This window comes from Dunckerocampus dactyliophorus, chromosome 2 (assembly GCF_027744805.1).
Source record: "Dunckerocampus dactyliophorus isolate RoL2022-P2 chromosome 2, RoL_Ddac_1.1, whole genome shotgun sequence".
Classification (NCBI taxonomy): Eukaryota; Metazoa; Chordata; class Actinopteri; order Syngnathiformes; family Syngnathidae; genus Dunckerocampus; species Dunckerocampus dactyliophorus.
This window is the reverse complement of record NC_072820.1, coordinates 40,205,453-40,230,278: the sequence shown is the minus strand read 5'-3', so window position 1 is coordinate 40,230,278 and position 24,826 is coordinate 40,205,453. Positions and strand designations below refer to the sequence as shown.

At 41.1% G+C, this 24,826-nt stretch overlaps 2 protein-coding genes across 5 annotated transcripts; one reads left to right on the top strand and one right to left on the bottom strand.

Annotated features, from left to right (window-relative positions):
• Positions 1 to 96: 96 nt before the first annotated feature.
• Positions 97 to 7,140, top strand: get4 (guided entry of tail-anchored proteins factor 4). The gene is made up of 9 exons (XM_054768412.1): positions 97 to 309; positions 1,096 to 1,174; positions 1,748 to 1,829; positions 2,421 to 2,570; positions 2,701 to 2,839; positions 2,930 to 3,070; positions 3,246 to 3,321; positions 5,403 to 5,475; positions 5,549 to 7,140. The coding sequence occupies exons 1-9, from the start codon at positions 170 to 172 to the stop codon at positions 5,638 to 5,640; spliced, it is 972 nt and encodes a 323-aa protein (XP_054624387.1). The 5' UTR covers positions 97 to 169; the 3' UTR covers positions 5,641 to 7,140.
• vps35l (VPS35 endosomal protein sorting factor like) lies at positions 5,795 to 24,660 on the bottom strand. 4 transcript variants are annotated; one of them, XM_054768408.1, is made up of 30 exons: positions 24,621 to 24,660; positions 24,202 to 24,301; positions 23,830 to 24,006; positions 23,597 to 23,716; positions 23,340 to 23,364; positions 22,944 to 23,023; positions 22,494 to 22,622; positions 22,295 to 22,379; positions 22,148 to 22,204; positions 21,965 to 22,061; positions 21,810 to 21,857; positions 18,070 to 18,163; positions 17,486 to 17,686; positions 16,641 to 16,687; positions 15,707 to 15,818; positions 15,312 to 15,428; positions 15,185 to 15,238; positions 15,041 to 15,121; positions 14,894 to 14,956; positions 14,723 to 14,808; positions 14,562 to 14,642; positions 12,626 to 12,689; positions 12,365 to 12,463; positions 12,205 to 12,282; positions 11,995 to 12,109; positions 9,694 to 9,833; positions 9,445 to 9,610; positions 9,126 to 9,244; positions 8,890 to 9,042; positions 5,795 to 7,633 (listed from the first exon to the last, which is right to left on the bottom strand). In XM_054768408.1, the coding sequence occupies exons 1-30, from the start codon at positions 24,635 to 24,637 to the stop codon at positions 7,535 to 7,537; spliced, it is 2,904 nt and encodes a 967-aa protein (XP_054624383.1). In that variant the 5' UTR covers positions 24,638 to 24,660; the 3' UTR covers positions 5,795 to 7,534. The 4 variants fall into 4 exon arrangements, with proteins under 4 accessions (XP_054624383.1, XP_054624384.1, XP_054624385.1 ...); XM_054768409.1 differs by having other exon boundaries at positions 8,890 to 9,039; XM_054768410.1 differs by lacking the exon at positions 24,621 to 24,660 and adding an exon at positions 24,404 to 24,431.
• Between the last annotated feature and the right edge of the window lie 166 nt (positions 24,661 to 24,826).

Below are 24,826 nucleotides of genomic sequence, written 5' to 3'. Positions count from 1 at the left end.
TAATTGTTAGAACGCCACATTACATCTTGCAGCTCTACCTAATGCTATGCCATGTGAATAACTACGGCAACCGCAGAAGGTCAAGATTTGTTCCACGTCTTCCGGTTTCCCGTGTCAACAGTGCAGGCGGACTAGTAGTATCCACAGCGCCCACCGCTGAGCTACGACGATGTCGGAGCAGGAGTCTCTGAGGTGCTCCAGTGTCAGAAACCGTGGAGGTGTGCAGAGGGTGGAAGGAAAACTGCGAGCCAGTGTAGAAAAGGGAGATTACTATGAAGCACACCAGATGTATAGGACATTATTTTTTAGGTAAGAATTGACTTCACGTCCCGGTTGCAGTTGGCTTCTCGAGGCCTGTGGTGTTCTAAGCGCTATATGTCAACCTTGCTGTTTCTGTACTCGCTTATGATTGGGAGGATTTCACAAAGGACCTACCCACCAATGCTGGTCTGACTATTTCTTTGGAGAACGGAAGTGTCAATTACCGACAGCCCTAAAATGGACTGCTCACTAAGTGCTAGCTAGCCAGCTAACAGGGTTGCTAACATCAGAAAGAACACATCTGACAGCTACAGAAGTTGTATCTTGGGTTGCTATACGAGACAAATATATAGCATATAATGACGTGTTAAAATGATAAATGTTCAAATTATGAGCGTGTAATGAACAGCTGACATATTTGTTTGCTGTTGCTCTGTAAATGTGCTAATAGCCACCCAGCCGTCTGTACTGAGGTACCTGGACATGTTTTACCTGAGATATTTATACATTTAGTCTATCGTATAAGGTGTATGTTGGTCGGTGAGAAGTTACAATGGCTTGTTTTCATGATTACGTTCAAGATAAGATTTTGTTATGTCCCCATTGTTTGTGAAACATTTCAATTGAAGCAAACCTCTTTTTTATGAATGGCTGTACATGACTTGTAATATAAATCCATGATGGCCAACCTCACATCTTCATGACAGAGAAGACTGCTCATCATTTCTGCTCCTTATGCTTGATGAATTGCAATTCTGTCATCACAAGAAGCTTTATATGCATGCTGTTCACCCCTAACACATTTTTAACGCAGACTCTCCTGCCTTGCAACAGGTACATGTCACAGGCAAAACACAGTGAAGCCAGGGAGCTGATGTACAATGGTGCTCTGCTGTTCTTCAGCTATAACCAGGTACTCTCTCAATTTGTAACTGAATACACAACATAAGATGGCTTACAAGTATTGCATGTAAGTGCACTAAATAACCTTAACTTTAACAGATTTATACAGGAATGACTGTACTTCATGAAATAGTGGGCTCTGCTCCAATAGAAGCCGTGGCCGCAGTAGTCTGTTGGGTTTGTCGTCCACTTGAATGAAAGTGTTATTGTTACCCATGAGAAAGAAGAAAGAATTACAGATTGTAAATAAATAAATAAACAAAATGCAAAATTATTAGAAAGAAAGCCGTGTCAGTGATGGAGGATGTACAACAATATTATCACATTCAATGAATATGTTTTTCTTACATTTTATTTGTCGAAGATAACAACAATTATTTAATACAGTTAAATAAAAGCGGGGATAGGCTCCAGCTCCCCACCACCATGAACAGCATAAGCAGTAGAGAAAATGCATGGATGGATGTATTACTATAAAACGGCATTTATAGTAGAAGCCTGGTACTCTCTGCAATTTCAGCCACTTTGAGGAAATGTGGTATTTCAAGGATAACAAGGCAGCCATCTGTGCTTTGCTCTGCAGCAAAACAGTGCGGCAGATCTATCCATGCTAGTGCTCGAGGTGCTGGAGAAGTCAGAGAGCAAAGTGGAAGACGACATATTAGGTGAGTAGCAGCCTTCAGTCTTTAAACTACTTTTGGACCATCAATGACTTTGTTACTTGGCCCCCTTACAGTATGAACAGTCCATCATTTGTTGGTAGGTTTATTTTAACAAAGAGGGACAGAATATCTACAAAAAAATCCAGAAAATAACATTAAATGAAGGTTATGCATTAATTTGTATTTGAGTGAAGTATTTCATCCCCAAGAAAATCATACTTGCTGGAGAAGCCCTTGTGGGCAAGCACAGAGGTCAGATGTTTCTTGTTAGGTGGTCACCAGCCCGTTGGACATCAGGATGGGATTTTGGTCCATGCCAAATACAGAAGGGCTTGAGGCTGTCAGGAGGTTCTCATCCAAGATTCCTTGGTACATGGCCCATTATTTGGCCGCTTGATGTGGTGAAGTCTTCCTGTATCTGTTTTTTTCCTCTATTTTTGGGTGATATTCAGTCTCTCTGTTAAAGTAAACCTACAATAAAAATGTATTTTTATGGGGATAACCTTACAAACACAGCAGAGGTGTCAAAATAATGATTTCCCCCTCTAGACATCCCGTGTTTGTAATGGTGATGTTTGTGTGTTTGCCGAGCAGAAAACCTGGCAAAGCTGTTTAGCCTGATGGATCAGAACTCTCCAGAAAGAGTAGCGTTTGTGTCCAGAGCCTTGAAATGGTCCACGGGAGGCTCTGGAAAATTGGGTCACCCAAAGTTACACCAGTTGCTGGCTGTCACCTTGTGGAAAGGTACGTCACATAAATCACTTCAGTGTGTGTTATCTGCTAACCTAGGAACACACCTCCATATGCAGTAAGTCGAAAAGTAGAAAATGAAGTCTCAGCTGAAATGTTCTAGTTAAATTTTTTGGTTTTCTAGAGCAAAACTACAGTGAATCTCGTTACCACTTCCTGCATTCGTCTGATGGGGAAGGCTGTGCGCAGATGCTAGTGGAGTATTCATCATCCCGAGGCTTCCGTAGCGAGGTCGACATGTTTGTGGCCCAAGCAGTCCTACAGTGAGTCCATTTGCATCCTTGTTGACATTATTGCACAGACAGTAACCGATAAAGATCTAGCCATTTTTGACTAATCTTTTACACCAACAGGTTTCTCTGCCTAAAAAACAAAAACAGCGCTTCCGTGGTGTTCAGCACGTACACAGAGAAACACCCGTCCATAGAGCAAGGACCTCCGTTTGTCCAGCCTCTGCTTAACTTTATCTGGTTTCTGCTGCTGGCAGTGGATGGGTAAGAATGCTCTCAAAATACATGTAGACCTTACAGTATGAGATCCAGTATAGCAACTGTGTCTAAGCATTATTGTCCTTGTAAAGGTAATATCTTGATATGCTGTAGATTGTGTAGGTGTACCAAATAAGGAGTGCATTTTTATGGTGACTGCGTATGCCTTTTGCCTTTTCAGGGGTAAATTAACAGTTTTCACAGTGTTATGTGAGCAATATCAACCTTCCTTGAAAAGAGACCCCATGTATAATGAGGTGAGTGCTTCCAGAGCCTTCCTATAGCATCTTCTTTAGTGGACACACAAGTTAGTGAGTAGTTAGTTATTAGCTCTTACAGTGACCAGGAAGTTGGGATGTAGGCTGGGTCTCAGTTTGTGGACTTCCACACGTACACTTAGCATTTTGAGTGCAAAAGTGCATTCACACTGAAAAGAACGGCAACATGCATAAGGCCCTACGAGATCCATTTTATTTTTTTTCCAAATTCTGTTTTTTCCGTTTATTTTTTTAGAATTTTGCTACAAAATCTTCAACAAACTGTAATGCCTGTGCTTGTGATTAAGGAAGGTGTAGTCACTGTTGCAATTCTAAGTGCGGTATTAATGTAAGATATTTTTTTAATGACACACTTATTTTGTTTCCACAATTAGACAAGATGTGGCAAACAGCTCTCTTATTTTGGAGGCCGGCAGTGTGTTGTGTGTGTTGAGAATGGTGGTTGACAGTTAAGACGACATCAGCGGGCATTGTTAAATGCTCGTTTGCATTAACAAGTGGTAAAACACAACACGGTGTAAACACTCATCCAGCCTGAGTACCACACACACAGCCGCGCTCGCATGCTCTGCTAAACTAAGCTAACCCAGCTAGCTTGCATTCACGCTCCGTAAGAGAGGAGTTTCCAAGTTTTTTTGGCAACTTTCACTTAGTTTTAGTTTGGCAGGAGGCGGGTTAGTGTTTCCACCAGGGAAATACTTCCCTAAACGAACGTTAGTTCGTGACATTTCATTCACATGATCTCACTTTCCACGAGATAACAGTAAATTGAACAGTAAATTCCGTTGTTATTGGCTAATTCTGCAATTCTGTTAACGTGGACATCAGAGCGCCCTACATGCAGTGTTGCACTCAGCACCAGCCCAAACGGTGAGTGTGCAGCCTTAATTGTCGTCATCTTGGCAACGTAGCAGAAGGGGAGGGGCTAACTCCAGTGGTTGCAATTTACAATGAAAAAGGAGAGAAGAGGAAGTGGATAAATATTGCGTTATTTCCGGTAGGTGCGCAACAACAGTAAGGGATTTGGGACAGCACAGCACTGTCACGATTCTTGCCCTCAGGAATTCACGTATACGGTACATAGTGGTTTATCGCTGCTAATTGGTTCCAGTCTTTACCGTGATAAGTGAATTTAGGATATTAGGACGATTCTCTTTTTTTTTTTTTTTACATTATTAGAGCCCTCAAGACATGGAACACTCATAGTCACCTTTACATTCGTATTACCCAATAAAGTCGGTATAATCAGAGAAAATAAGACATACAGTATTAGACATAAGCTAACAGACTCACACTTTAGTAGTTCATTGTTTTTTTTCTGGACAGCCTTCTTCCTGTAGTGGCTATTGTCTCATCAGTGTATTGTAATGGCGGCTTGAAATGGCTTTACACTCATATTACCCAATATAGTAGACATTATAAGCCATTTTAGACATAAATAAAACTCCTGTTTGTTTTGTGTCACAGTAAATGTGTTCCCTAGCGGACAGATGTGTAGAGGACAGGAAGTGACATTGACGTTCAAAGATGAGTTTTTTTATGAGTTATGGCCCCAACAGTAACCTGTGTTATTATTGTGATCATTGTGTTTTTATTATAGGGCCTGTTGTCTATAGTTAAATCCCAAGAAATGCTTTTTCTGGCCCTTGTCGCAGCGAACACCGACACCTAGTGGCCAATGTAGAATACAGCACTACATTCACAATTAGAAGGCTTCTTCTGCCTTGTATTTGTATTTTACTTCATTTAGTTAGTTCACTTATTGATCCTTATGCTTGAAAATGCATAATTTAGGCCAAGATTAAGTACAGTTTGCTTAAATATAGTTTTTTTATTTTTACTAATAATAGGCGTTATTTAACCATGAAACCGCCATCATTTATTGATGAATTTTTGAAAAAGCGCTAGGGAGCGATGTTTGAACCGCAATGTAGCGAGGGACGACTGTATACATATAGGAAGTGTACTTGAAGTTGTGAAGTGTTCCATTTGAGACACAGCCCGTCTTATTAACGCATTTGTCTGTTTTATTTCCAATGTTTGTGTTTGTCCTCTTTCAGTATCTTGACAGAATAGGACAACTTTTCTTTGGTGTTCCCCCCAAACAGTCGCCATCATACGGTGGCCTGCTAGGTGAGTGAATCGATAGCATCTTTTCTATGAAAGCTTCAAAAGTGTCTTACAAAGCCGATGTTGCATCCTGCAGGAAACTTGCTGAACAGCCTGATGGGAGCGGGCGAGGATGACGACGGTGTTGAGGAAGCCCAGGAGGACAGCAGCCCTATCGAACTGGATTGAGCCTCCAGCCACGGATGCAAAGAGCAAAAGAACACACTCACACATCACACAAACACACAAAAAAGGGGACAACCACGCCACCCACCCTCCTTCATCTCCTCATATAGGGGAGGTGGGGTGAGGCGGCGGTCCACGTTTTCCGAGGCGTGCTGTTTCACAAATGACTCCCCCCTCTATAATTTTATTCACCCAGTCCAAACACACCCCGGGTATCCGGCTTACCTGCAGTGAACAGCAGTAAAAACATTATTTGAATCATTACTTTTGTTAGCAGACTCCCTGGTCAGAGTCTTTTACAACGTGTTGGACAGACTGGTTTGACAGGACAACATTGTAGATATGAAGTTGTTTAAACAGTATTGTTTATTACGTAGTCACCATGGGGACACACTACAATATTCACTCCCTTGCTAGACAGCTCAATCACTGCTGTTGTCACTGTGACTTCTCACCTCCCCTCCCCTCCCCTTTCCCTTAAATATGTCTTAGTAGTCATATAAAGTACTCAAGACCACCTCTGTTTCTCATCTGTAGTAAGTGTGATTGAGCTTATAGTGAATCACAACTTTATCATCTTGCACCTCCTGTCTCATCTGTTACCATCTCCAAGATGAATTTAGTGTGGTTGGAAAACATTTGGACATGAGGCGTCGCACCTAAGAGTGCATGTTTTGGGGTTGAGGGAAGGAGGGAGGGGGGAATATGACACTCTTTTGTTGGAATTGCTCATGTATTTAGTTTTTTTTTTTTTATGTGAAACAATTCCTCTTGGAGGTGGTCACTAATCCAACATCATTGCAGCCATGATATTCCGAACCTTTAGTTCTTGTGTTTGGCCTTCTCAGCAACAGTTCATCAGTCAAATTTAAGAAGGAGTCTTCCATTGTAGTCCTCATCTTCTGTGAGGACTTGGGGACCATGACCAAAATCAAACAATTCATATGTATTCAGTAATTACAATGGTTTGAACAATAAATTAACGTCTGTTGTGATTTATTATTAATTCCAAAAAATTCCTAAAAATCATTTTAGGTGTGGTACATACAGAATACATATTTTTGGTTTGCAATTGGTTAGAAAATTCCAGCGTTCAAATTCCCTATCGTTTTCCCTCTAGTTTCCCAATTTCAAGTAAGGCTCCTGTAGGGGTCACTGTCATACAGTACATCCATTATCACAGGCTAAGTCAAGTTAGGCAACAAACACACATTTCCAAAGACTTCTATGAGAGTTGTTGGTTGCCACACAGCCAAAATCTTATCAGTGACAGTTATGCTCAGTGTTTTTGTTAGTTTGAAATGTAAGATGGAGAAACTTGCAAAAGAGGTACATTTTTTTGGGGAGGCAGTATAAAGCAAAAGGCGTGTGACCAAATGTGTGAATCACTGCTGTTTTATTTCCTTTATGAACAAGAGGAGGAGGGTTGCTGTTTTCAATGATACGCTAACTGAGTCAATAAACTCCAACAGAGACTGGCGTGAAACAAATCTTTCCTGTCTATTTCTTTATTGTACCATGTAGCTAATAAAAAAAATATGACTGAGTAGAGAAATTTGGCAATGGTGTACAGTTGATGTATTCCCATACTAAAAAATAAAGATTAGTTGTAAATGATATATAAATATGAAAGGAAACTATTAGGCATTTCATGAATATAAATTGCACTACATGATAATAACAGAGACAATCTGATACGACCATCAGAGCTGAAGGCTCTTCACACGTAAATATAGACAAGTATGATTGCTTTCAGTCAAACTAACCCAGTATTGAGTGAGAAGCAGCTTTTTTTTTATGCACGACATTCCTGCATAAGCTTTAGATGATTATACACACACTTGATAGTAGTAGAGGCCGTTCTTTTTACAAATACCGTACTTGTTGATGCTGGTGTTCAGGTGCGAGACTGCAATGCGAGTCTCTGGACCGTATCTGACAGGTGAGCCATGTCGGCCTGCGCAGCTTGATGCTTCATGTACTCCAGAGTCCGAACCTGCAGAGGAGAAGACAAGACCATGGCAGTCATCAAAGCAGTAGGTGGAGTTGTTCATGTACATAAAGTATGTGTGTACACACACGTTTGTACATACAGTATATATGGGCCATTTGTGGCACTAGTTTTTTTTTTTTTTATTGGCCCGCAGCGCATTCTTAAAATATGATTTAACAAGAAGACTAAAATATTACAATAAAATACAGCAAAAACGGAAATATCAGCAGTCATTTTACAAGTATAAAGTAAAAATATTACGAGAAAACAATTTGTAATCCAACATGAAAAAGTCTGAATTTTATGAGAATAACGTAATATGAGAAAAAAAAAAAACATTTTAGTAATTTTGGTAGCATAAAGTTGAAGTATTCAAGAAAATAGACATTTTTTAAAAAGTTGTATTTTTTTGGAAAATTAGGCTGAGGAAAAAAATATAATAATATTGGAATAAAGTCATAATATGACAGAAAATTTACAATGATTATTTAGGAAGAAAATTTAAATGTTTGGAAGAAAAAACAACAGTAAAATGTGGGAAAAAGCAAAGAGCGAAGTTGATACTAATAATAGGCTTTTTCAGCTATATCGCAGAGCTAAAATGCCGTTTTTTTTCTTGAAATACATACTTCACAAAAGTGAAGTGGCCCTTGCATCCTTTCATTTTTCAATATGTGGGCCCCAGTAGAAAAAGTTTGGACACCCCTGGTCTAAAGACACTTTTTAAAATATGCTAAAATTCTTTTTAACTGTAAAATGTAACCTGTAAAATAATGAAGTAATGATATGAGTGAAAACACTTCCCTGAGTATTTTCTTCTAGAATGTATATAAAGTATTTAATAAAGTGATATACATTCGATAGTACAGTATGCACAAACAGGCCACACACAATAGGAACACAATACACAGCAAAAATTCTACCTCTACAAGAATTATGAGGCTCAGTTACCATTGATGCTGTCTGAGAGGTATTCATTTAGCACTACATTTTTATTATTATTGGAATTACACTTGTAAAGAACTGCACTGCATGAGGTCTTTCTAACAAAAATTAGGAGCTTTCTTAATTTTGCATATGACCCCCTGCACGTAACACATCACCATTAGTGACTTGTAGTGCTCAAGGTCACCTCAGCCACGAATATGAGCTGGGAGAGGGCGGAGGTGGGTGCTACTCATGCAATCAAACAGCTGTTAAAAGAAATCCTGATCCACCGTTAAAAATATTCGGTGAGTGGGTTGTCCACACACACTCACAGAAATGCGCGTGTCACAGTATCCGTGTTTGTGGCTGAGGTTCCACAGGTTGACGGCCAGCTGGCTCAGCTTGTTGTTCCTCAGGTCGCCGTGGGAGAGCAGGACGCCGAAGAGTGAGAAGGCCAGAGTACATTGGCGGCGCATGCCCTGCTGCTATGCAAAAAAAAGGAAACAAAAACACATTTCAAAGCTGTTTTCTTCCAAACACATGTGCACCTCTTTCACTTTGGCCTCACCTCTTCTCGACCGAGGGCCTTCAGGTGGTCCAGGATCTGCCCAATCAATGTCTCACACAGCTTGTTAATTTCTGACAGGAACTTAGGGTCCCCCCCATAAAGGGTTTCATTGGACTCCACTGAAAAGATGCAAAAAAAACAAGGCAAGGCCAAACTATTAAAATCCCAAACATAATGCAATCTTGAGTTGCTGTGTTTATGCACACTTATGGAAATCAAACAGCAGCTTTTCAGTCATCTTTCACATAAACAAACCTTGTTGTTTTTATGGTGGCAATGAATTAAAAGATGACGCTATAGCCAGTAGGGGGGTGTTTACTTTTTGGAATGGTATAGAGGTACGTTTCTTGGCTCATGGCGGCCAGCAGCGGAAGGGCACAGATGTAGACCCGCACTTTAGCGTCGCTGTTGTCCTCCCAGGTGTAATCCTGCACCATGTTGAGCAGACCGCGGACTAAGTAGAGCACACCATGCTCCGGGTGATCCTGAAAACACACACAGATTCATAATAAATATTTACTGTGCCCATTGGATCCATCTCGAATGATGATTTGATGAGAGCTGTTACCGGGACGACCAGAAGGGTTGAGAGGAAGTTGTTGATGAAGTCGAGCATGAAACTCTCAGCAGAGCGAAGCTTCCCCTCCACGCTGATGGAGCGTGGAACCTCTGGAAGAATACTGACCGCCGCCTTTAAGAAGGCATCCGCTGCATGAGAAGACAGAAATGGAGTGATGGGAGGGAAAATACAAACAACTATGAATTTTAACTCTTTGGAGTCCGAGTAGCGCTTTTATGTACCGTGTTGACCTTTATATTTCACCGTAAAAACTCTTTGTCTTTCATCGGTTGGTTTCCCTTTCTTGTCAATACAACCTCACATCAAATGGCTCCTAGAGTTTTGATTAATGAATGATGGTCTTTTTTCCATCAATAGGAAGGTGGTGCCATGTTTCATCACCTGCTTACCATAAATTCCGGCGTATAAGCCAACCCCCACTAAATTTAAAGAAAAAAACAGATTTGTATATATATAAGCCGCAACGGTGCATCAGCCGCACGTGTCCGCGTCATAAAATGGCCTATTGTGGCGTGCACGAGTCTGTGAGTACCAGGCTGCTCTCTATTTAACAGCAGCCAATCATGGGCTATGAAAAAACCCACGACAAGCTTCTCAACCCATCGGAAATTGCAGGCCTTTACTCAATATAACAGTCTGATTTGCGGTGTCATCTAACACACAACACTCAAAAGGTATACCTGAGAAATATCTAAACATGTACCAATACGAGTTTCAAATGAAAAAAAAACAAACTCTTTTATAAAGTTTTCTCATACTGCATTGCGTCTGAGCAACGCATTAATTGGAGGACAAGCAGCATAGAAAATGGCTGGCTGGCGCTGCAATGCTGCCTCTGTCCACCAGAGGGAGCCAGAGGAGAGCCCAGAGAGAGGCTGACGTCATTGCAGCGCCCCAATGAATGCGTTGCTCAGATGCAATGCATTATGGGAAAATTTAATACTTGTTTATTTTCCCATTTTAAACTGGTATTGGTACATGTTTGCGTATTTGTCGTACAGGTACAGTGTTCCTTCGTTTATCACGAGGGATAGGTTCCCAGAATAGTCCGCAATAAGTAGCCAACTGTATTTGTTTACCATCATTATATATACAGTCAAACCTGTCTATAGCGGCCACTAAAGGGAAACGGCAACAGTGGCCGCTATAGACAGGTGGCCGTTATAGACAGGTTGGCGGCCATTTTGAATTTGTGCACGCACATATTAACTTGTCTGTGATTTGGAATCTTGTTGTGTTTGCAGATACATATAATTATACTGTTACATGTTGACCAGTAGAGGGCACTGTGGGACTGCGGATAAAAGTTGTAAAGAACTACTAGGCTTGTTATTCTACACCACCCACAGAACAAAGCTGTGCTACTATATATACGGCAGTGTCATTACAGCTTTAGTTCATCAGGAAGTGACGGGAAGTGACGGTGTGACGTCACGAGCAGGAGAGTTAGGCTCAGTGCTAGCTGTGAGTGTCGAGAGAGTTGGTTAGTGTGTGGATGTTGGCGTGGATGTAAATTCCTGCAGTGTTCTCCGCTGTTAGTAAAGCGATTAAAGTGCATCGGCGACATGAGTATTGACCAGTGCACATTGTCTCACACCAGGAAATAAACGGTGTCACTGTCTGCAACAAGCTCCAGAGAAGACGGCTTTTTTTTAATGTCGAACAACTGACAGTTTGTGTGGATCTTGTGAATGATTGTGACTGAGCTAGGACTCAGTAATTAAAGTCTACACACGACGGCTTCATTGATTAAAAAACAAAACTTTTTAGTGCATGAAGCTTCCGCTTGAGTCTGTATTTTGGCCGCTATATGCAGTCAGATATTGACCAAGGGATACAAAATGGGTGGCCGCTGGCCACGTTGGACAGGTGACTGCTATACACAGGGTCTATAACATGTAAATTTTCTGCGGGGGATTTTTCAGTGGCCGCTATAGGCAGGTGGCTGTTATATACAGGTGGCCGCAGGATGCAAACTTTACATCACTCTCACAAATGGCATACCTGCCGCTGCACACCTGCGCAGTGTGAAGGAAAGGGGAGGGGAACACTACCCAAGACTTTAGAGCAGGACACGAGACTGCACACAGGGGTCTCTGCATGCTGCAATAGTACGAGCCACAGGTAATCAGTTTTCATGATCAGCATAGAAAGGCATTGATTGGCACAAGCCGATCACGTACTTTTCCACAGATATCGGCCGATATTGATTGGTGGCTGATTGATTGAAGCATCCGTATTTGTGACACAACCTTGAACTATTCTTTATAATGTGGGGAAGCCGCTCACCCTGGGAAAGACACTGGTTGGCCAACGCAACCTGACCAGACAGCAGATAAAGGTTGAGACGACTAAAGATGCTGCTGAGTGACGGGATGGTAATAAAACTGTAGGCAGCACACGCCTGAAGGAGAAGAAAAGAAAACAACCAATGATCTGGCATGTCGCCTGTTATTATGGCAAACTGGGACAAATGGGTAAAATGCCAACTGGACTCACCCGGACGAATGCTGCTGTTTTGCGGGAGTGGCTGCCCCTCATCACTCTCCTGGTCTCCATGGCCAGTTGATTCACCGTCTGATTATGGTGACACGGTGATTGAGGGCATGCATGCACGGTACGGCGCATTAAATCAAAGCCAACTAAAATTCATACGGACGTGAATGAGCTGCACCAGTACTGGTTCCAGGTTACAGAATGTTGCTCTGGCCTCCACACAGAAACTCAACTGCTGCTCAAAGTCACGACCAAAGGAAACCTGAACACCATGACAAACAGGAGGAGAAGACAAGTAGTGTAAGGTGGAAAGGAAAACAGTCACTGGTTAAAAAACAACAACAACAACAAACCCCTTTAGTTTAGTTTAGCTGCACAGTGTATCAATAAAAAAGCATAATAAATTACAGACAGGTCTCCTTACCAGGCGCATAAAGCCGATGATCAGCTGAGACAGGGATCTTTTTTCATCTTCAAGAGTGAGAGCACTGCAAGACACACCACAGAAACGTGCTGTAGAGACCAGGGGGGCACAAACTTTGCAGCGAGGGTCGCATACAGAAAAATTGCGGGATGAGGGGGGCCACTTTGACACATTTTGTGCACTGAAGATGCTAGAACGAATCCAATAGTCTATATGCTAAGCTATCTGAAAACATCCACATCTTGGCTTTGTGTTATAGGTGGCAGAGCAGATTTCTTGTCTGGAGAATAGCTGTCTCGCGAGAGCAGGCAGCAGGTATCAGATTGTGAACTATGGCATCACTATTATAAAAGTGGCAGTGTGCAAGGCATTATGGGAACCTCACATTAACTGCATTACGATTACATTTTTGTAACACAACCTACCTCAGGGTTCCTAGCGTCAGCGTGGCTGTTTTTTCCATTCAGCTGTGACGCTGTACTAATGTCTAGTCAGAAGCTGTCGCAATTCTACATTTGATCAAAGTTACTTAAGATTTGTCAGATACAAACACGTAGATGTTTGGACTTGTCTGCACCCTTAACTCTTTCAATGCCAAAGATGTCTATTGATGTCTTTTCAAAAAGTAACAGTGACTGACGAAGACATCTATTGACATCTTTTCCTTTTTTTCGCGGGAGCCACAGATCAAAGTCTTATTCATCTTGCGTGTGAATTTCTGACTTGTATTTCTGTCCCAGTAGGGGGCAACGGTTCTCTTTTCCTCTAACCGGCAGCGACAGATTGTCTATGAAGAAGACGGATTGTGAGTTGAGAGAAGAAAATGGCGAAACACATGCCGAAATCGAGCGGCGACAAAAAATACTGGCAGTGGATCTGCCTTTAGTGCCGATCGCAAAAGATAGAGGTGACATGGGTGATGTAGGTGAGGTAGACACAAATGCAGTTGACAATGGCAGCCGAAGCAACAAGCTAATGGTTAGCATTGCTGAGCCATGTGGCGCGACACCGGAGCCTGACACCCGAAGCAGTTCAGAGTGGGGTGACTCAGACCCCAACCCTGATTCTTCTGACGAGTGGCTGCCGTCTGGATCGGTCAGCAGCAGGGATTCATCCCCTCATCCAGCAGACCCCAACGTCACTCTGCTTGAATTTGCTTCTCTGCGGAAAAAGCTTGTTTTTTGGTCAAAATCGGGTGTTTTTGCTGAAACTACCCTATGTTCTACCCACCAAGATATAAAGACCCAAAAAGGCTAGAAACAAACTTTTTTCTGATGAAAGAAGAGAGTCTAAAGTTTGTTTAGATAGTTTCAAAGTTTATGTAGTCCTAAAACTCAATATTCTGTGGGTCTTGAAAGTTCAGCAAAAATGCCCAAAAACTCTGACAGTATGGAGCTCTTTGAGCTGAACATGGCTGGCAGTCAATGCGTTAATCACTGAGCGGTTCTAATTATGCTCAGTTATATTCGGCTGAGCGCCAACATTACAAGCACCAGCAATCACCGGTTCCGCTTCATAACACACCTCATACTTAGTAGAGATCTGTGTTGACAATTTAGCGACATGGTCGCTATATGTGGCGTGTAGGGGTGCGGATTAAAAGTGAACGTCAGGAAGCGTTTCTACTTGAAGTATCCGCCACGCGCACTGCCAATTGCACGTAAATATTGCCGTGCAATACCAGTCTGAAAGCTGCATAAACCGCTCCACAATGCAACTCCTTAACCTATAGGACTTAATGAGCTGGTAGTCATAAACACGTTGTTGACATAAGCAGATTCCACTGTAATATACCTCATTAACAAGCCAATAAATAACAGGTCGCTCTTTGGACATCTCTGATGTAGAAGTTCACAAAAAAAAAAAAAGAGTATATAATTCCTACAAGAACCTTTAACATCACCAGACAAATAAACAAGTACACATTCTCCCTCACTTGACAGAATCATGCATGGTCTTGCAGATGTGCATCATGGCATTGAGGATGACTGGGTCTCTGGTTGGCTCCAGCTGGTGTCTACAAGATAAACAGAGGGAAGACGAATGAAACTTAATGGACATTTACTTACTTTCCTGCCAAACTGAAGGGGCCTTTACTTGATGAAGACATCCATGATGGATCTGCAGACATCCACCCTCACACTGTCCTTCTGGAACATATCCAGAAATGGGAGGAAACGCTCCTGGGAAAACAAATATTGAACATGAGGTGGTTGTGACTTGTGGAGAAAGACCCTAAATGTATATTATGGACATCCGGTTACTTACCATGGAGAAGAGGACAGAGAAGTCATGGAAGTGGGCAAGTATTTTCCTGATCACAGACTGCAGCTAAGTGCAGACAAGATGGGGGTCATTTTGATGAGCAGGCAACCAGGAGGTTGAAAATTTGGAAGGCAGGTTGAGGGTACGAACCTGAGGGTAGGCATCCTCAAAGGCCCGGTCAGGAGTCATGTGTTTGATGACGTCTGCCAAAACGGTGTTGACCTCTCGTTTCTGAGAGCACACCTCACTTTAGAGACCTTTCCTTGATCTACGGGAAAAAGAACATTCACTCACCGTGAAATGTTTGCAGGTGAACTCCATCCAGATCTCAGCACAGCTGATGTAATCCTGTGTGGCACGAGGATTGAAATGTTCAGTAATTTCAGATTGAAGTATAATGTGTGAATGCGACTCTTCCTACCCGAGGACTGCGAACTTTGGTGACAACCTTCCAGGCTTCATTGAGGATGGTCAGCCTCTCGGATTCTGGAGCGTCAGCAACCGCCAGACAGCGACCCAGAGATCCAAATAATAAATGCTACAGAGAGCAAGGGAAAGAAAGAATATTTTCAGTACTCCGCTGTTTTGTGAAACTGTCATACATTTCATGTTTTGCCCTCTGCCGATAAAAATAAAAAAACAAACAACCTTATTAAATAAAATATGAATATTTCATGATTCCATTTAATATTCAACTTAATTCAATGTTAAATATAAGTGTTATTAAATTGATCAAATTTAATGTTATCATATTTTCTTACATTTATTCATTTTCATGTTATTAAATATTTCTGAAACAAGACCATTTGTGCCCACCTTGGGGAACCCGGCCTCGTCACAGTCTTTTATCATACCGATGAAGTCAGTGGCTCTGGTGGCGACAAACTCTGGTCTGAATGCCCTCATTACTGAATTCAGCAGCAAGGCACTGTGGAAAGTTCAAGCAAATCTCAGCAAAACCACAAGTACAGTCGTCCCTCACCACATCACGGATCGAATCGAATATATATATATATACATATATACATATATTAAAAAAAACATATTTTATGTATTTTTTCCCTAAATTAAGCATTTTCAAGCATTAAAAAAAACAAAATTATCTAAAACTACAAATATAAGGCATTAAGAAGACTTATTCAAATTGTGATATGTAGTGTCACACTACACTGGTCACTAGGTGTAAGTAATGCTACTTTAATGTTTAGTGAGACACAACTTCATCCCAGGAAGGCTTTTATAGCAGGTTTCAATGATCTCAGAACGGGCACAATAATAATAACATTAGTATATATAATCATGATAACACGAGCTGCTGTTGCTGCCGTAAGTGAAAACTCAATTTGAACCCCTGACCTCACTTCCTGTCCTCCACACATCCGTAACACATTTATTGCAACAGACAAAAGCAAGTTTTATTTACGTCTTAAATGGCTTACTTTTCTGATTATATCTACCATTTTGGGTAACATGAGTGGAAAGGTGCCTAAGGGTGTTATTTCATGTCTAGAGGGCTCTAATGATGCTAGAAACCATATTTAGAAGATTGTAAACAGGTTTTGTATTCTCTAACTACAAAAATGTTCCATTTATAAAGAAGGAATCCTACTTTGCGGAAATTCACTTATCATAGTCTGGTCTGGAACCAATTAATCGCGATAATCAAGCGATTACTATATTTCCTTCGTCCTTTGTCTTTACCCCATAATATCATGGTGGGAAAAAAAAACATTGTTTGTTAAATACTTACTTGTTTCCAAGCTTTTTGCATCTGTCCATCATCTCTGTTAGGAGACGCTGAAATGGAAACACAAATGAAGTAAGCTAAATAAGATCAAATATGATGTGATAAACTACAAATTACCGCTGCAAGATTATTTAAAAATGTGAACTATTTTTCTTGCTTAGATTTGAGATGGGAATTCTCTGGCACGATTTTTTCACACACGCGCACACAACTTGCTCATTTTAAAGAAATCACATTTCTTTTATTATTGTAATCACCATTATTACATTTCTCATGGTCTTGTTCTGCTTTAAAAAAAAATAAATTTTTTTTCATGGTAGGCCTCAGAAGGACAGATAACGTTTTTTGTTTTTTTTTTTAAATAGAAGTTAATACAAAGCCAAAAAATCCATCAGGTCAAAAAATGCTACGCTCGCTCACTCCACAATACATTCATTAAGACAAAACAAAAGAAAAGTAAATTAATGAATGTTATCACTTCTCCTGCAAGCTGATGAATGATAGCCAGGGTACTTTTTTGGCCAGGGCGAGTTTACTCCACTGCACTGGCCAACGAGGCTTGAGGGAGAAATAAGTGTCAGCTGTAATGCTACCTACAGTCTTTGAGAAAAATAGCAAGGTTTGTTTGCAATGCAGCTTGTTAAGTAAAATTCTTTTTAAAAGGTAGATTGCATTGTAGTTTGACTCTCGATTGTGATTTCTTTCCTATTATTTGTGCAGCCCGACTACAAGCTATAACCAGAATAATAAATACTGTTAAATAATACCTTCAAATGCATTACTTTGAATACTATGATCTCAGTGGACCGTGTATCTCATGTTGTGGTCAGTAATGTAAAAGTACACACCTCTGGGGCTCTGTCAGCACTGCATTGCAGGATCCAGTTGATGGCAGGAGAATAAAGCGTCAAATATTCAGGCATCTCCACCCTCTGCATGAGGAGCTGGTTGCGAACGCTCTCCCCACTTATCTGCCGAAAGGTTCCGAGCAGGTCAAAGAAGTTGCGGTTCAGGCTGTCTTTCAAGCTGGGAGCGACCTCCATGCCAACCTGGATGGAAAAAACAACAAACCGTGAATGAGCAATAAGGGTTTCTCTGCTGGCCTAAACACAGTCAGTATCACAAAATTATGGAATCTTTTTTACATTTTTCTATGTCATTGTCTTGCATTTGTTGAGCAGTGCAGTTTGTGCAGTTTTCATCCAATCAGACTTTAGCCCTGTAGCTTAAAATATATTATGGTTTCACTATCAACTGGATTCCTGTACATGTATAATTTTGATAGTTACTATAGCCAAGAACTGTGTTAAGAGGTGGGTAAATTAAGGTAGGACACTCCTGAGGGCTTATGTGTGAAATGCACAGCCAGCACTGACAAATACAAGGTTGCAATCATAAGAACGAGAGCACAATGACTCATTAAATATGTCACCCTGCAGAGGTAAGCTCGGGTGTAAGCTGCCACCAGTGGGTCTCCAATTCCTCTGATCATGGCAGTCAGCCGTGGGAGAGTCTCCTGAATGCCACTGTGGGGAACAGGTTACATGTTAATATTAAAACCCGCTAAATGCTAAACTAGTTATGTTGGAGCCATACGTAAACAACAGCTCAGCATATCACCATGACTACATTTCTACCCCAGAGCAATAATTACAATGAACAAGCCCTAATTTTCATATTTGCACCACTCCATATCATGTTTACATCTCATGTATCATCATATTTACACTACTCCATGTATTGTTTATGCTACATATTTGCACATATTGCAACAGACAGGAACGTGCAATGGGTTAATTGCCCTGAACAAGGACTAGTTCTCATAGTTGCACCAATCCATATCATGTCCAAATATGTATCACTCCATATCATGTTTACATATCATGTAATCATCATATATGCACTACATATTAACACATATTAAAACTGACCAGGATGTGCAAAAGGTTAATTGCCCTGAACAAGGACTAATTCTCATATTTGCACCATTCCACATCATGCTCATGTATGTACCACTCCATATCATGTTTACATGTCATAGTACTCATCATATTTGCTCTACTCCATGTTTACACTTCCTATTAGCACATATTTACACTGACCAGGATGCGCAATAGGTTAATTACCCTGAACAAGAGCTAATTACCATATTTGCACCACTCCATATCATGTTTACATGTCATTTATCATCATATTTGCACTGTTCCATGTCATGTTTACTTTACATATTTGCGAATACTGCAACTGACAGGGGCGTGCAATAGGTTAATTGCCTTGAACAAGGACTAATTATCATAATTGCATCAATCCATATCATGTTTACATGTCATGTATCATCTTTTTTGCACTCCATATCATATTTACACTACGTATTTGCAAATATCCATATCATGCACCAGTCCACATCATGTTCATATATCTATCACTCCATATAATCTTTTCATGTAACCAACTCATCATATTTGCACATCGAGGAAAAGGCTTCTTGAGACGTCATCTGTACTTCTGTGAAGAAGGTGTCGGACGTTTCGCTCCTCATCCGAAGAGCTTCGTCAGCGAACTAATAAGTGCTGGTAGCTTAGGCCTTAAATACAGTAAGAGTGGGCGGAATTGGTGTGCCAACACCCTCCTCCTATTGGTTCCTTACACTAAGCCTGGGCGGAGTAGTGGTATAATCCTATCCTGTTATTAACACCTCCGATAAAAGGGAAGTGTCGCTCCCTGAATAGGGTATGAACGACTCTGATACTGGCTAGTTAGCATCTATTGTTCTGGCTCGGCCCTGCCTTCACCTCATTTGCAAGACTAAGAGCTGTGGGTTTTGGTCTCAGTAACCTGCTGAACCCAGGGTCCAAATTAAACCTCAAACCACCATTCCAATTCAATGATGGGTTCTGTTGTTTGACAAAAATAGCTTCCTTTACTCCTCTTTCAAACCATCTGTTTTCTTTGGCCAAAATCTTTACCTCGCTGTCCTGAAAAGAGTGATTGGTAGCTTTCAGGTGTAGATGTACTGCTGATTGAGGACCACTAGCATTGTCCCTGCGATGTTGATAAAGCCTTTTTTGGAGCATTTGCTTAGTTTCCCCAATGTAGTGCTCTTTGCATTCCTCATCTTTACAGTGGATGGAATAGACCACATTGCTCTGTTTCTGGTTTGGAGCCTTGTCTTTAGGATGCACTAATTTTTGTCTCAGGGTATTTACTGGTTTGAAATAGGTAGGAATTTTGTGTTGCCATAAGATCCTCTGGAGTTTTTCGGAGACCCCCGTTACATAAGGGACTACCACTCCTCTCCTTTTTGCTTCTGTGGGCTTTTGGGTTTCTTTCCCTACTCTCTTCTTTTGGCATTTGTTAAAAGCCCACCGTGGGTACCCACAGGTTGAGAGCGCTCTCTGAACATGTTGTGTCTCCTTTTTCTTTCCCTCAGCACTAGTTGGTATTTGTTCCGCTCTATGTTGGAGGGTCCTAATAACCCCTAGTTTATGTTGTAGTGGATGGTTTGATTCAAAAAGCAGGTATTGGTCAGTGTGTGTGGCCTTTCTAAAGACCTCTGTAAGTAGCTGTCTGTCCTTTCCTATAATTACCTTGCAGTCTAAGAAGGCTAGTTGGTTTTCTTTAGTGTCCTCGCGAGTAAATTTGATATTGGTGTCCACCGCATTGATGTGATCTGTGAAAGACTGAATTTCTTGTTTTTTGCTTTTTGAATCAAACCATCCACTACAACATAAACTAGGGGTTATTAGGACCCTCCAACATAGAGCGGAACAAATACCAACTAGTGCTGAGGGAAAGAAAAAGGAGACACAACATGTTCAGAGAGCGCTCTCAACCTGTGGGTACCCACGGTGGGCTTTTAACAAATGCCAAAAGAAGAGAGTAGGGAAAGAAACCCAAAAGCCCACAGAAGCAAAAAGGAGAGGAGTGGTAGTCCCTTATGTAACGGGGGTCTCCGAAAAACTCCAGAGGATCTTATGGCAACACAAAATTCCTACCTATTTCAAACCAGTAAATACCCTGAGACAAAAATTAGTGCATCCTAAAGACAAGGCTCCAAACCAGAAACAGAGCAATGTGGTCTATTCCATCCACTGTAAAGATGAGGAATGCAAAGAGCACTACATTGGGGAAACTAAGCAAATGCTCCAAAAAAGGCTTTATCAACATCGCAGGGACAATGCTAGTGGTCCTCAATCAGCAGTACATCTACACCTGAAAGCTACCAATCACTCTTTTCAGGACAGCGAGGTAAAGATTTTGGCCAAAGAAAACAGATGGTTTGAAAGAGGAGTAAAGGAAGCTATTTTTGTCAAACAACAGAACCCATCATTGAATCGGAATGGTGGTTTGAGGTTTAATTTGGACCCTGTGTTCAGCAGGTTACTGAGACCAAAACCCACAGCTCTTAGTCTTGCAAATGAGGTGAAGGCAGGGCCGAGCCAGAACAATAGATGCTAACTAGCCAGTATCAGAGTCGTTCATACCCTATTCAGGGAGCGACACTTCCCTTTTATCGGAGGTGTTAATAACAGGATAGGATTATACCACTACTCCGCCCAGGCTTAGTGTAACGAACCAATAGGAGGAGGGTGTTGGCACACCAATTCCGCCCACTCTTACTGTATTTAAGGCCTAAGCTACCAGCACTTATTAGTTCGCTGACGAAGCTCTTCGGATGAGGAGCGAAACGTCCGACACCTTCTTCACAGAAGTACAGATGACGTCTCAAGAAGCCTTTTCCTCGATGGACAACTCCTGTACGACTGAGAGCCTACACAGACGCATATTTGCACATATTAAAACTGACTGGGACGTGCAATCGGGTAATTGCCCTGAACAAGGACTAATTCTCATATTTGCACCACTTCATATCATGTTTATATGTTATGTACACATCATATTTGCTCTACTCCATGTCACGTTTACACTACACATTTGCAAATATTGAAACTGACAGGGACGTGCAATAAGTTTAAAAGTGCTGAATGCGTCTTTTTTTTAAACCTTCATATTTATCTTATCTATTTTTCTCAAATCTTGTATTATTCCTCTTTTTTTTAAGATGCTGTAAGGGTTGCATGTTAATTTCATTGTACAATTTATGCAGTGACAAAAAAGTTATATACTATTCTATTCCACCGTGGCCAAAATAAACTCCAATACTGTACTTACGATATGTTGAGGAAGCGGTTGCACTTAAGGATGGATGCTTCAACGTATCTGCCCACAGTAGTTAAAGAGTCCTAAATGAAGGTAAAAAGGTTGGAGAGATTGAAGAAGTGCCCTAAAAGTATCACAGCGATTCATCAGATTGGATGGTTGGATACAGTCTGGGCAAGAGCTCTCTAATGGAGGCGATCTTGAAGAACCAGTTGAGACACGTCTCCTTGGCTGTGTCGTTGACATCCTCAACCGTGAATGAGTCTAACAAAAACAGATTGGAAAAATCAAGAAGCGAAACAGCAAATCAATAAAGTGGACGGTACACACACTAGCTATGCAACCCGTACCTGGTAAAGGTCTTGGGTCTGAACACATGCTCCATATTCTGTCATATACAAGCTGACCTGTGCAAAGTGAAAACAAGCAGTGGGTCAGAAAAGCAACATGTAGAGCAGAAGAATTCAATGAAAGGGCAAAAAAAGTTATTTGCATACCAAAAGTGTCAAGTATGTCAGTGATGAGAACAAACTTGCTGGGGTAAAACTGGATCACTGAGGTGTCAGACAGAAGCTTGGAGCACTGAAACATAGTCAGTGCTTAGTCAAGTCATTCCTAGGGGTCGCCCAAGTTCACCTTTTAGTCACCTATTTTTTTCTCAACTTAATTTTGCATCATTGACACAAAAAGGGCTACCTGGATTACAATTTTCAAAGCTTTGACCTTCTGGTCGGAGCCCCAGGCCTCTTTCAGGGACTGATTCAACTCCTCGATCCGGTTGGCATATTCCTGCTGGGAGAGATTCAGTAGCTCTCTCTGGGATCCCTGTAACAATACACACACAGACGATTTTCATCACCTAAGAAGATGCCCAAGAGAGTTCCCTCAAAACATTGTTTTTGCCCGTTTACTTTTGCCTTCAAAGAAACCTTGACAGATGTTCACCATTTAAAGACTCGTATGCAGTTTGAAGTCTGCACTTTTTCCGCGATTTGAAAAGGAGCGCCATCATAGTGACAGCGCCTACAGTATTATGTTGCCCCTGCGTACACCGCGAATACAAGTTCGTGGACTTCTGTGAGTTAAATAAGTCAAAAATAATTGCTATTACCAGTGGAATACTTTATTATATTTTAAAAAATTGACCTCTTCTAGATCGTCCAGTTCCTCCAGACGAGTGCGAACCTTCTCGGAGACAGCAGACGATCCAGGATTCTGAGAATTTCCTGACAAACAAACGCACAATACAGAAAGAATCACTAACTGTTGTACCATGTAACACACACACAAACACAGATTGTTCTTTTCATTTTTTTAAAAATTTCATCTCAGTAGGTCAATCCATTGGTGAACGTAATAAAAACAATGGTTAACAACCAACAACAAATACATAAGAAAACACACAACACACATTCATAGATTATAATAATAAATAATCAAAATAAAATTTGCTTGAGGCATTTCCAAACTGTCTTTTCATATAGTATTTGTCCTGAAATTATGTTCGCGTTATTTATGTCAGTAAACACAACATACACTTACCGCTTTCAGAGCCCATGCATAGATTCTATAATAATAAAACAGAAAACTGAATTAGATTATTGTAATAATAAAAAACTATAACAATGATAGTAGTAATACGGCGCATGTTTTCAGTTATTTTATTTATCTCACAGCTAGACAAAACTTTTTGGTATCACAGCCGAGTGACTTGCATTCACATTATAAGTCAGAAAGGAAGGATTGTAAAACAAGTGTTCCCTGAGGTGTCCCGATACTATGGATGGAAGACAACTCACAATTGAGAGTTTTTCAGTAGTGGTGAACCTTGCCAGGATCTCTCCTCTCTTCATCGACCAGGGTTCAAAGTCTGGTCCCACTGCCTGTTCCTCCTTCTCCCTCCTTTTCCTCCCTGAATCCTGGAAGCACAACGACCCAGCTTCATTGCATTGTGTCATTTGTATGCGTTGACAGGGATACGATGTCAACACTCATCATCATGAGAATATAACACACCAATGTGCAAACTGACCCCGGAATTGTGCATCGCAGACGGAGTCTCGCTGGCAGATGCGGCTGCAAACATGGACAGCGGATCAGTTCCGTCCAACATGGAGCTGAGTGGGTCTGGGGCTACAGAGGAAGAGGAGGATGATGAGGAAGAGGTGCTGCCTCTGCGAGCCCCACGGCGGGCTTTGGTGTCTGTCACCTAACAGGGATTAGAAAGAAGGAAAGGGGATGGAGAAAAGCTGTCAGACTTTATGGACACCCTTGATTATTATTGTTGTTGCTAGAAAAGTGTGAGATAACTTTTGTTGTGAATTGACGCATAATCAAAATAAAATGGAAATGTAATTAATGATAAAGGTGAAAAACAAGGCTTGTCATGGAGGATGTAATTTACCAATATGGGTTTGAGGGGATGGTTGTCAGCAACTTCCAGTGGCGCCGCCTCAAGACGGCTCCTCTGCAACTCAGCTTCATAGTTGCGCCAACGGGAACGCCTGAATAAAAATAAATAAAAGTACAACAATCAACAAGTTTTACTGAGCCACTTTTACCTGGCTTTAAATAGGATCGTGCATTTTAGCTCCCAAGATTCTTACCATTGCACTTTGTTTCATATTTGACTATTAATATTTTGAATTGACTTAACGTAACATTTGACTTGTAGTACAAATATGCATTTGTTGCCATTTAAAAGACCAATGCGTTCCTGCACCTTAAACATAAGGAGATTTTGCAAAGAGACGATGGCACTTCGTCAAGATCAACATTTAACTGGGTTGTTTTACGTTTTTAGGGCAAAAAGAAGCATCTTACCACATCACCGCGGCCATCTTTGATCATATGACACTCACATACTTCCTGGTTATGAACTATGTCGGGTTTTCCGAATAAGCTTGACATTATTTCGTCAGACATTGGTTGTAGTAATGTAAATTTTATTTATACGTTCTCTCTTTTTATCTGAATTCACAACTAGCGCGAACCATTTACATTTAACTAACTGGCGTGTGACTGATAAA

Bases quoted from the DNA above. Each gene is read 5' to 3' on its own strand.
- get4 (XM_054768412.1), top strand. From the start codon at position 170: ATGTCGGAGCAGGAGTCTCTGAGGTGCTCCAGTGTCAGAAACCGTGGA. The intron at 1,175-1,747 runs GTACTCTCTCAA...TTTGCTCTGCAG, and splicing joins TGTTCTTCAGCTATAACCAG to CAAAACAGTGCGGCAGATCT. The intron at 3,322-5,402 runs GTGAGTGCTTCC...GTCCTCTTTCAG, and splicing joins GAGACCCCATGTATAATGAG to TATCTTGACAGAATAGGACA.
- vps35l (XM_054768408.1), bottom strand. The intron at 12,690-14,561 runs GTGAGGGAGAAT...TGTGTCTTGCAG, and splicing joins ACCATGCATGATTCTGTCAA to TGCTCTCACTCTTGAAGATG. The intron at 12,464-12,625 runs GTAAGGAGACCT...CATGGTGTTCAG, and splicing joins TCATCGGCTTTATGCGCCTG to GTTTCCTTTGGTCGTGACTT.